A 13,322-nucleotide genomic window follows, 5' to 3' on the forward strand; every position below is an offset into this window, starting at 1 on the left:
TTACATTATTTTTCATTTCTGATGCTTTTATACTGGCTGTGTAGTTGCTGTGGACTTATAGCTACACATTCACACCAGAACATTTTACATTTAGTAAAGTTTTGTATATTTATAAGTTTTGTGGAATATTCATTTGTACTTTATAATTAGTGTCAAGGTTTGTGTATTCTGATGCTTTAGTTTAACACATATTCTGATGACAGAAAGTAGAGCTGTAGAACAGTGGTTCTCACACTTTTTTTGGCTCAAGTCCCTTTTCTCTTATTTCTGAATCCTAGTACCCCCTTTGTTTAACTACAACATTTTGCATCGAAAACTATTTAAAAAAAACAATATAGCATAATGATGAAATGAACGAGTGATAACACACATTTTAAAGAAACTAAATAAGTGGAAAGAAACAGTAAATGCAGTGGTTAACAACCTTTTTTGGATCGTGACCCTATTTTGATAGTTTTCAATCATGTTTGAGCTCAAATATTTATTTATTTTTACTGCATTTTAGTTTAACTAAATTATTATTATTATTATTATTAACTATTTATAATTTTCAGAAATTTCAGGCGACCCCCCATATGTTGAAAAATAGATTTAGTTGTGTTCAAGACCACACTATCCGAGACTTGCCCGAGACCAGAATGCACCGAGACCAAGACAAGACCAAGACCTTAAACATTTTTTATAAATTTAAAAAAATATTTAAATAAATAAAATTATGACAAGGTTGGACAGTTAAATAACATTCTCTTTAACTAAAATATTAAAACTACTACTGCTACTGATAAATTCACAATTATTCTACATATTTGAAAACAAGACTTTTATGTCAGCTGAATGTACAGCAAGTGTTTAAAAGTATTTCTGCCAAGAAATAACATGGCTGGTCACCTACACACCACAGTGTTTCCTCTTTGCTGTGATTTTACAAATGTATTCTTTGTGGTTCGTGAAAACAAATTTCACAAGCAACAAGTTAGCGAACATGTTTAGTGTCACACACGTCACTCATATCTTCATTATACAGGGTAGATTAAAAAATGAATAAAGGAGTGTTTTATCCAGTTCTTCTTGTTATTATCACATTATAAAAAAGTTTAAAAATAGCATTAATCAGTGCTGGTCTCGAACGGTCTTGACCTGATCCTGATCCTGATCCTGATCCTGGGCAGCCAGAGTCAAAATGCTCCAGAGTCTGAGACGAGACTTTTAAAATTTGGTCTCAAGACCAAGACCGGTCTCTACTACTACAACTAGCCCTAGAATAGAAGCATAGGTGTTAGATGGCAACAAAACACACTGCTTAATTAAACAGGAGGAGGAGGAGCTGTGGTGGGGGTGGGTTGCCAGGCGTTTGCAGACAAAGCGTGCGGAATTAGGCGTGTTTTCAGTGGTTTAAATCCATGGCCATGACTCACTCTAACCAATGGGAAGCATGGAACATGATCAGCTGCATGATTAACTGAATTAGGGAATTGCTAATGTCAGCTGGTGGGACTGGCTAGCTTGACTTCTGTTCCTGCCTAACTAACACAATGCTCAATTTGTTGAATTGGTGAAGGTGATGAATGTAGATACAGACAGGGTTCCCACACTTTTTCAATCCTTTTCCAAAATATTTTACCAAATTTCCATGACTTAGTTCTGAACTTCTGGGATCTATTCAAGACCATTAGAGTGTAAGCATGAGCGGGCCTTTCCAGAGTACTAGTGTGTCACGGTTAGTGGCACAGGGAATACAAATAGCATCGTATAATGACGCAATTGCCTTTGACACCCATTTTGCGATATTGTTTTAAATAACGACGCATCAGCTATTGAATGTAACATTAAACAACATTTAAGTGCTACCATGTTTAATTATAAGATCGCAATGTCAATTTGCAGACATTTATTAAAAGTGATGTACAACACAAGGTGTTAGTGTTAACGTCCCATAGTAATAGCAAAGGTTGGATTTTAAACATGAAAATAAAATAAGCTACATTTCCAAAACAGTTCAATTACTCCATGAGTTTTCAAGACTGGAAAATCGGTTTTTCATATTCCATAACTTTTCCAAGAATTTCATGACTGTGGGGATCTTGTAGAGAGTTACTCATGCTTGATATAGGACGAACGGACGCACACACACATGTTCCGGGTGTATGCTGTGGGTGTATTGCATCGTTGTTTGTTTCCGTCTTTTGTCTTGTATGTTGCAAAGCAAAATAAAAAATAAATAAAGAAGGCATAGTCTGAAGGCGGTTGAACTAGTAGTATTTTACAACATGAACAACACTTAAATAAATTACATAATTCCTACAACAAACATGAGATTCCTTAGTTAAGTTTGACAAAGTAGCTTTATCTTCTCTGCTAATTCCAGACAGTGGAGGATTCGGGTTTTCTCCTGCTGCAGCTCGTCCACGCTCACTTGACCTAAGATCTTGGCAGAGAATTTTATCAGGTCTTGCATGAAGAGGCTAACTGGCCCTCTGGGTGCAGCAGGGACTTGGGTCAAACTGAAGGAGTCAAAGTGAAATGTGACGTTTTTGGCTCTGGGTAGTCCCGGCTGTCGCTCCTCAATCCATGTTAAAGGTCTGAAAAGCACAGGAAACGAATCATTTCCATCTGTTCAGTGTTTGTTGGTTTGTGCACATGTACAAGTGTTGCCTTACTTGTTGTCAGCAGTTAGGAGCTTGGCAGTCATCTTAGTAAAGCTTTTCACAGGGTCCTCCTCCAGTGTGGCTGCAGTTACTGTGAGCTCACCAAACAAGTCCACCAACCAGGTGAGTCGAGATAGCCCACTGAACGCTGCAAAGCCAAATCCTGGTTTCAGACGCCCACCTTCAAACACAAACAGCCGTTATTTCTCTCCCACACGCAGACATTGTCTACATTCACAACCAAACAAAACTAATATTTGTTTGAACAATAACAGCTCTGTGAACCACGGTTGGAGTCAATTACATTTTTCAGTTACAATTACCGTTTCAATCATCCATGTTAATTACAATTTACAGGGACCAGCATTTTTTCCAATTACAATTAATTTACAACTGTTTTACAGTATATCCTGAGAACTCAATTACAATTACGTTCCTAATTACTAAAGTTAGATTACAATTACTCACAATGACTGAGTCTGAAATAAAACTTAACTTTCCTCTACTGTTAGCATCTCTTATGATAACAGGTCCTAAATCAGCTGTAAAATACACTAATAACAAATATCTATCATCTAATTTCTTTCCCATCTCTTTGTTACCTTGTTAGGCTTCATCATCAATAAAAATATAGGTTTTAATATTTTTAGTGTGGGCGTCTGAGCCTTTTTTATGTCAGTATACACCTAGATTAAACTTTAAATTGTAAAATGTGAGAAAACTTGATATGAAACATAATAATGAACTACATATGTGTAGAACTGTACATAGAACTGTAACATGGTTCCCCAGTTTTGTGTTAAATTATAATTGACAATTTTTAAAAAAATTTCATGGCAATTGCAATGTCAATTATCTAAACTCAATTACAACTTTATTACGATTACGACAGCCACAGATTTTTTTAAATTACTATTACCATTACGCCATAATTGTAATTCATTATTAATTACGCAATTACAATTATAATTGCCCCAAACCCTGCTGTGAGCTATAAGGAGACTACGTTGAACATCCAGGACTGTATTACCGACCACAAAAGTGAATCTGACAGTAAATAAACACAGGTAGGCCATGTTCAAGCTGAACTAAAGCGTCTCTTCTCATCTGCCATTAGTTTTTAACACTTTTGTCAACAGGGCTCTTGTTTTGAAGTTAACCAGAAGTTTCGTTAGTAAATAGCGAACAATATGGAATCTCCGGAATGTCGGACTTAATTATGTACGTGCGCGTCACTTTCTCACTGAAAATGCTTTCAGAACTTTCAACAATGGAGATATTTAGCCTCAGTGTGCTTCAGGTTTTTGTTATTGGAGGTTTGAAAAACATCTTGGGAAACTTGGAAGTATACTTTAGTGGGAATAGTCATTATCCTAATCATACTTATAGTAGATAGTGGTGAATAGTATGTTAGTAAGCCATTAGTGTAGTTTGATCTTTTAAGTGATCTACTGCGAGTCCATTATGCCTGTAGGAATTTACATAGAAAACAAGTCCCAACTCATAATCTTAAACTATTACCTGTAAAGTGAAGAGTGCCTTCCTTCAATACTTTGTCCTGCACCTGCTTCTTCAGTAGCTTGTAGTCCTCTGAAAGCAGCTCTATGTGTTCTTCATGAAGAATCACTCCTGATGTGCACACAGGTCGTTAATGGGTCAGTTTCTAATCACAAACTGATACTAATGATTTGTGTTGTGTGTACTTCTAATTGACATGGAGCTTTGCACATGTGAGCATAGATATTACCTTTACTCTGAGCCAAGTCCCAGAGCTCCACTGCTGCCGTGTGATTCGTGGTCATAGGATATTCAACACAGACATGTTTCCCTGCCTGCAGAAACATTCTAGGACAACAGGTAGAGGAGAGGATAGATATATATACACAGTACAGTGCACAAATAGAATCTACAGTGTTTAAAGAGTCCTTATGCTAGGGTTACACAGAGAGCAAACACGTTACAAATGTCAAATCTGACTGATGACAACAGAGCACAACCTAAGTGGACAAGGTTTGTAATAGCTACAAATGTGCCCATAATCATTGATAAGTGAACACACTTATCGCCCCGTGCTGAGATCCTTTTCAGCACGTAACAGAGCTTGTGTATCCGAGTGTTTCCTTACTTAATTTCTCACCGTTTCAAGATGCCACAGCTGAAAAACATGTCACAGCTGGGACCTCCTCCTGCTGCTCCTTAGAGCCTAAACATACTTGGGTGAACATCTGCAGAACGGACTCCAGGCCAATTAAGGGCAAAGCTCAGATTATAGAAGCGTAAAAGGACTACAGAGAAGTGCTAAGGATTGTGGGAAATGTAGGATGTTACCAGAAAGTACGACGTGGCGGTGCGCTCCAGTAGGAAAGCTCTGAGGAGTGCTGCCAGTCCGCTCCGCCTATGTTCCACCGGAGTGTGTTTGGGCCTTTAGAAGGGGAGTGATAAAGATGGAACAGAGGTGCAGCTTTTTGTTCTACATCTACTCCATAACTCAACGTAACACTTCCTGTTTTCAAGTTGGGCTGTACCATTTATATGCAAACGGTGGGGTTGCGGGGGACAGTTATGCAACCATTATTGTAACAAAATGTGTGAGAGCGTAATACAATCTGCATGTCTGTACATTGTTCCATGTGTGTTTTAATCTGTGTGTAGAATTTGGATTTGTAAACAAAGTTGTCTGTGTGTCTGTATTGACATCCGTATGCGTCATCAAACCGGGACACACTGTACATGTGACTTTTGGAACACATCTGGTGAACGTGATCTATAACTTAATCTTGTAACTTGTGTAATACCGCTACAAACCAGCTGGTACCAAGTGACAGACACTCCAATCGGAGGCCAACTTCATAAAACATTTTGATTTTTTATTTAATAACTTATGTCATATATGCTGGTCAGATAAGCAGCATTTTTTCTGTTTTGAAAAGTCAAATATTATTGGTGAAATCGTGTTCCATTTGTGAGATATTTGGATATTCATGGAGAAATTACAGCGAGACCTTAAGCACGTCACATTCTGTCAGATCGAACAGGACTAGAACAGAAATCCACTCCACCTTGATTCCCTCCCCAGGTTCTGGACCATGTTTCCACTAACAATAGTTTTATGGTCCTGCTCCTGTTTTCATACAGTCTGTGGATGTTTCTGTAACTCACTGCTCACGCCTTTGTTTTGTCGTGTAGTGTAGTATCCAAATAAAGTGGTGACTGACTATTGACTGTGAGGAACAATAGACGTTAGAACTTCTACAATTTCACACTTTTGCAAAAACAACTACAGCTTTTTTTTGAGGGCAGTAATTTATTTGTTGTTGCCAGTTTTAATACCCTGAGCCACTAGCGCCAGGCGTCACACACGGAAATTTGAAGAAACAAGGAGCACCAGTAGATTCATTATATGTTTCGTTTATTTTTATTTCTGTTTTGATTTTAAATTAGTAAAACAAAATAACCACACCGTTTATTTGTTATTTTAATTCTGAAACAAAGTAACCAAAGAACAAACATTGGAGTTGTATGTGTTTGTCTGTTCCCTCTTTTGAGGCAACGATTTATCAAGTCATCATTTAGTATCCATAGAGACGCTGTGGGACCTCGTAACTGATCAGTGGTATTAATCTCTTTGTTAAGACAAATAAAGCGGTGCATGTACCGAGCGTCCATTTCCCCTGTTTTTCTTCGGATTTTTTTTTAAGCAATAGTTTCCTCTTGTTCTGTGTTTTTGCAGGTGGTTTGGTTGACAACAACATGTCTTATGAACACGTGTCTTATTAATAAATTATGGAACGTATTTATACAACATATATGACTTATAAGCTACAGTTATAAAAATATACAGTATATAAATTGTCTTGTGAAGTTGGCCTCCAATTGGAGAGTCTGTCACTTGGTACCAGTAACAACTGGTGGTTTCTAGTGGTATTACATGAGATACAAGCTTAAAAGTTACAAATCACATTCACCAAATGTGTTCTAAAAGTCCTGTGTGCAGAGACAGCCAATGGAGCGCGATGACACACGCATACGGATGTTGATGCAGACACAGATTGTATTACATACACACAAATAGTTTTGTTACAATAATGGCCCCATAGACAGTCACATAACCACAGTCTGATGATCTGATGGAGGAATATGGAGCACGGTGGAGAGATGTGAACTATCCAAGATGTGATGATGTGATGAATTTGGGTGTGTGAAGACAAAGTTGTGTTCAAAATTATTCAACCCCCACTGCAGTTAAGTATTTTAGCAAGTCTGACATTTATTTTTTAACCTTGTTTATAATCAGATCAAATAAGAACTTGTAAAATAAACAAGTTCAACTTAAATTACAAGAATTTTTTTGTTATATACCAACAAATGTCCTTTTTGTGATTGCCTCACTGACAAAATTATTCAACCCCCTAAAGATTCGACCCCCTAAAGACCACTCTTTTGGACAGAAGCTTCAATCAAGTGTTAAAAACACCTGTAGATGTGAACAGAACCATAACGGGCAACAATTAAGCAGATTTAAAAGGCCTGCGATACTTGGACAGTTAATGGTGTCTTTGCAACATGGTGAAGTACAGGGAATTGTCAAAGAAGTCAAGAGAGGTGGTAATTTCTCTTCATAAGCAAGGATATGGATATAAAAAGATAGCAAAGTCAATAAACATTTCAAGAGACACAATTGGAAGCATAATTCGCAAGTTTAAAGCTAAAGGCAGAGTGGAAACGCAACCTGGAGGATGTTGTCAGCAACTGTACGGTACCTGAAGCGAAAGGTGGAGAAAAACCCCCGGGTGATAGCTGAGGAACTGCGACAGGACTTGTCAGAGGGAGGTACTCAGGTTTTGGCCCAGACAATAAGGCACACACTGCAAAATGAAGTCCTCTGTGCCAGAACTCCCAGGCGCACCCCCCTGCTGACTCCAAAGCACAAGAGTCGACTCCAGTATGCCAAAAACCACGTGGACAAGCCACAACGGTTTTGGGATACTGTTCTTACTGTGGAGCATGATGGGGGGGTCAGTCAGGCTCTGGAGCTGTTTCGCTTCTTCAGATACAGGGAATCTCCAACGTGTGCAAGGTATCATGAATTCAACTGCCTACCAGGAAATCTTGACTTTAAATGTCATGCAGTCAGAGACAGAACTGAAGCTTGGGAGACGTTGGACCTTCCAACAGGACAGCGATCCCAAGCATACCTCCAAATCTACCAGAGCTTGGTTGCAGACAAAGGGTTGGAGGATTCTGGAGTGGCCATCACAATCGCCCAACTTAAATCCCATAGAAAATCTCTGGTGGGACTTGAAGAGGGCAGTTGCAGCACACAAGCCAAGAAACTTGTGTCTCGCTATGTTTCATGTCTGAAGGATGTTATTATTGCCAAAGGGTGCTGTACCAAGTACTAAATATGTATGTGACTATGGGGTTGAATCACAGAAAGGACATTTGTTGGTATATTAGAAAAAAAAAGTCCTTATTTGATCTGATTACAAACAAGATAAAAAATAAATGCCAGACTTGCTAAAACACTTAACTGCAGTGGGGGTTGAATAATTTTGACTGGATATACCCATTTGGCAACATTTGCCACACTCATTGTGCTGTGTACCATATTGTGACTATCCACGTGCCCATGTCTGTGACCAAATGTCACAAAGATTGACAATTTGCCACTGAACTGTGTCAGAGCTCTGTGTATCCCCAAAGGAGAGAACGTTATTACAGATGCGATATGTACCTGACACTGTCCGCGTGAAAAACATTCTCTGTGCAGATGAAGGCCACATGAACGTCATCCCTGCTCAAAGCCTCCTCCATTGAGATCTGACTCACTCCTTGCTGAGGATCCAGAGTTCTCCTGTTAGAGAGTCCACAGTAACAATGCTGCTGCAATTCAATCTGAATTCATGTACGTACACTTTGAGCAACATCCTCTTACAACAGCTGCTCCACTCTCACCAAGATTTAAAGGAGCATAGGGCAGGATTTGTGTGTTCAAAACCAAAAAGAATGAGCCCACACACTTATCTCCCTATTGCCCTGAACAGGCTGTGTACTGCATGATTTACAGAAATTCATGTTCTGAATTGCCCCTCGTATTCCTGCCTGTAAGTTTAATTGTGGGTCCACCAGTTGGTATGTTTGTATATCTCCCCCCTAACTATCTTTGTTGGCTACGAGCCCTCAAACAGTCACCAGGAGCTGCAACGTGGCAGCCCACTGCTCTCTTAAATCTCACTGTCATTTTCACAGCATATTTTATTATTATTATTATTATTATTATTATTATTATTATTATTATTATTATTATTATTATCATCAATCCACAATTCCCACTGATCTAAGAGTTCAGTAAAAAGATTGTCTTTTTTTCATAATCCAAGATATTCTTCCTAAACTTTTATAGCTAACCATTATTAGATCATCAGTCGTGTTGAGTGTTTAAATACACATCTTTTCTAAAAAAAAATTTTTTTTAAAATGTCTTCAGCATTTAAAATTGAGATTAAATGTTCACATATACATTATACCTGTACATTACCGAGATATGAAGCCTTTGACTGTGAGTTTTTCAGCTGCAGTCCCAACCAAAGGTGCCAACATATCTCGAATCCGCACCGTTCCTGCTATACCGACACCAACCACCACTGCCCCAAGCATTCTGAGAAAGAAAACCATGAGAGACGTTAACGACCACATAACACGTCCATGTTGCCACTCACATCTGAGAATTAGTTCCTATTGTTACATACAAGTACATACAGATTGATGTTTTCACATACAGTAAAATATAAATGGACTTGATTTATATAGCGCTTTATCCCCACACTGAAGCAGTCCCAAAGCACTTTACAGATCAGCTCATTCACCCAATCACTCTCACATTCACACACCAATGTAAAATATACACATATATACTGTATCGTGGCAGTAATCAACTAAAGTTGCATCTGTCTGTTTGCATACATGAGTCCGTAACTTATTTCAACAGTTTTCTACGATAAGGCATTGTATGAATTATCACTTATTTCCTGAACACAAGTGCAAACTTTACCTTGCCTTAACCTATCAACATTTCTAAAACTTAAAGTTTACGTACAACCCCAGGTTTTTGCTGACCTGCACCCATCATGTGACCTAAACTGGCCAATGAGGGCGTTGTGTACGGATAGACTGCCGGACAATTGACACGCATTACGTACTGACAGCCACTGCCTTTAAAAAATGCCTTGATTGTGGGCGTGGCTCCTGGAGCACCAAGACACACCCACTTAGAGCACAGCGCCACATGCAGAGACAGTCGGGGATACTACATGATGTGGCTGTACACATACATGCACACATAACTTGATTAATTCTCTGATTAGACGAGAATCAGCTCTTTACAGAAGCACAGAGTCAAATACATTTTTGTATTCAGCATAAAATAAAAATTGGGCTTTAGTTACTCTATGGAAAATGAAATCTAGGCATATTATGCTCATCTGTAATTGGGTGGAGTTTATTGGTTCCAGTGAAGCACACTTTTCTTTATAGCTTCACTACCCCATTTGTCCAACTACAAGATTAAATCAACAACAGATCATATTGATGGGATGAATGCGTAACACACATTTATGAACAGTATTATTTAGTCAGTGCATTATCATTTTTAGCTACCCCATTAACCCTTTATTTTAGCCCTGACCTAGAAACGGTCCGGAAAACATACCCATAATCCCAGGAGCTATTGATACATTTCTGTCTCAATAGACACGTCCTATAAATAATGTCTACATCAGACGAAGGCAACTGGCGGCCTGTGGGCCACATGCTGCCCACGGTCTAATTCCGTGCGGCACAAAATGACTGAAAAAACCCACAAAAAGCTGAAAAATACACAAAATCTAGGCCAAAAAACAAAACCACTTCAAAAATACAAATAAACATAAAAAATGACTCCAACAACACACAATCAAGCAAAAAACACAAATTGACAGCCAAAACACCAACAGATAACAGAAATAAATAACACAAAAGACTCCAAAAACACACAAAATAACAAAAATACACAAAATGACTCCAAAAACACATGATTACAAAAATAAAAATACAAAACACACAAACTCTTTGTTTTTCTTGTATGAACAAAAGAAAGTGTCTATTTTTTACAGATGCCGTACGGACAACCCCGGGTGCTAGTTGTACGGTTAGAGAAGTACACGTACGTAACGTCTTAGGGTTAGGTTATAACCCAATATCGCAACAATTTTTAGGGTTAGGTTTAAACTTTACAGTTGGGTTTAGTCTTAGTCACGTGACCTAAACTAGCCAATGACTGACCTATCACATGACCTAAACTGGCCAAATAGGCATTGATACGGCAACCGTACGGATAGCCACTGCCTTACTGAAAAGATTTCTAATTATTGTAAATGGTTGATAACGTGACCCTCGGATCTGACAGTCACGTTTTTGTTCATCTCTGGTTCACATGGTCAATAACTAATGTTCAAGTCCTTTCACACGTCTCCATGTCACCACTGACAGCTTTCTTTCATGTATCGTGTAGACATTGGCTATTCGTACGGAAACGTATCAATTGGCTCCCGAGCGCCCCCTCATTGGCCATTTCAGGTGACGTATTAGGTGCACCACGTGACTTAAAGTACCGTCAGTTTTATTTTAGCTCATATTTATTTTTAGCTACTCCGCTAACCTTTTTATTTTAGCTTTAAACCTAAACCAGGAAATACCCTATTTTTTTTTTCTTTCGTTTATGTATTTTTAACCCTAACCCAGGAAATAACCATCCATCCATCCATTTTCTTACCCGCTTATTCCCGTTTAACAGGGTCGCGGGGGTCTGCCAGTGCCAATCTCCAGCTCTCATAGGGCGCTTGGCGGGGGTACACCCTGGACAGGGCGCCAGTCCATCACAGGGCAACAGAGACACAGACAACCATTCACTCTCTCATTCACTCCTATGGGCCATTTAGAGACTCCAATCAACCTTACAGTCATGTTTTTGGATTGTGGGAGGAAGCCGGAGTACCCGGAGGAAACCCACGCAGCACGGGGAGAACATGCAAACTCCACACACAAGTGTCCACCCCAGGGCTTGAACCCAGGACCTTCCTGCTGTGAGGCGGACGTGCTAACCACTAAGCCACCATGCGCCCAGGAAATAACCTGAAATGTTTATTTTCGTATATGTATTTTTAAAGGTGGAATTTGCCGTGTTAAATATGTTAAAATATGTTAAAATCAAAACATATTTATGATAAACGCGGAAGTGTCTATTCATACGTTTCCGTACGAATACGGAAGCGTATGAAGTGTCTATTCATACGTTTCCGTATGAATAGACATTATCAGACTTTTCCCATAGAACGTTCGACTCTACGTCTCTGTTACATGTAAAGACTGAACGGGGCTCACCTGTATCAGCTGCTGGCGACAAACTCAAACTGTACTTCTGCCTTTCGAAGCCTCTCCTCTACCGAGCTTTGACCCACAGCTGATGAGTTAATACCGATAATTAAACCCCTACAGCAGCGGAGCATTAGCTGTATAATGATGGGTGGACACTCGCTGAGAAACAACCACATTTAACCCTGACGCACAAAATAAAAGATCATCACGTGATTAATGACGTCCACGCTTTGGTAACAGTTACGGGTGTGTCACGTTTCTTTATTATTTCTTTGAGGTTATCTTCACATTTTCAAAGGGCAGCAGTAATGACGCCTCTAGTCTCTGTTATACCACTGGATAACGCATCATTTTTATTTATTGATTTTCTGGCTTACGCATTATTGAACACGCCTATTCACAAAGATGAAGTCACCGGCCGCCATCTTGGTATACCGAACAACTGCCAGCAGGGCAGGCTACGGGTTTCTGATTCCATTTGGCTTTTTATTCCCCAGGGTTGGGGTCAATTACAATTGTAATCACTGTAGGCTACACTACATTATATCCATCCATTATTTATTTATTGAAGGAATTAAAATGCAAAGAACAAACAAGATTAAGTTTTTGGGTGTGATGACGATAGATGATAAATTATCATGGAAATCACAGATTACACAAAAGTTAAAATATACAAAATGATGGCAATTCTCCACAAGGTAAAGCAGTCACTGAATCAAAAGTCTGTGTATATATTGTATATTTTACATCTCACTGATTGTTTCATATCTGACTTATTGCATTGACGTGTGGGACACTGCCTGTAAATCATACAAATATATTTTTTCTTTTACAGAAATGACCACTGTGAATTATGAATGGAAGTAGATACAGGCAGGGAACATACAGTACAAACTCAATATTTATACGGCAAGAATGTCTTAATTTGGTGGAATATAACATTTTAAAAAACCATGTACAAAGCTCATTTAAAAATCTTACCCACAAATATGCAATAAAAAATCATTAAGGAAAAAAGTTATTATAAATTGATAACAGTGATAAAAAAAAGGTGCTTTTCAGTTCAGGGGGTCAGACTATGGAACAATTTTAAATGACGATATCAAATGATCAAGATCACTTAATATGTTTGAGAAGAATGTGAAATATAATATGCTGAAGAAATATGAAACAGATCATGTAATTGATGTTTCAAATTAGATGTGACAATGGCTGCCCCAAGTGTCCGCCCAAGGGTTTGAACCCGGTACGTTCTTGCTGTGAGGA

At 38.7% G+C, this 13,322-nt stretch overlaps 1 protein-coding gene across 1 annotated transcript; it reads right to left on the reverse strand.

Annotated features, from left to right (window-relative positions):
* Nucleotides 1–1,836: 1,836 nt before the first annotated feature.
* blvra (biliverdin reductase A) lies at nt 1,837–12,272 on the reverse strand. The gene is made up of 7 exons (XM_028472898.1): nt 12,063–12,272; nt 9,184–9,303; nt 8,380–8,499; nt 4,393–4,490; nt 4,167–4,274; nt 2,658–2,826; nt 1,837–2,579 (listed from the first exon to the last, which is right to left on the reverse strand). The coding sequence occupies exons 2-7, from the start codon at nt 9,300–9,302 to the stop codon at nt 2,324–2,326; spliced, it is 870 nt and encodes a 289-aa protein (XP_028328699.1). The 5' UTR covers nt 9,303; nt 12,063–12,272; the 3' UTR covers nt 1,837–2,323.
* Nucleotides 12,273–13,322: the final 1,050 nt, after the last annotated feature.

This window comes from Gouania willdenowi, chromosome 17 (genome assembly GCF_900634775.1).
Source record: "Gouania willdenowi chromosome 17, fGouWil2.1, whole genome shotgun sequence".
In the NCBI taxonomy this organism is placed as follows: Eukaryota; Metazoa; Chordata; class Actinopteri; order Blenniiformes; family Gobiesocidae; genus Gouania; species Gouania willdenowi.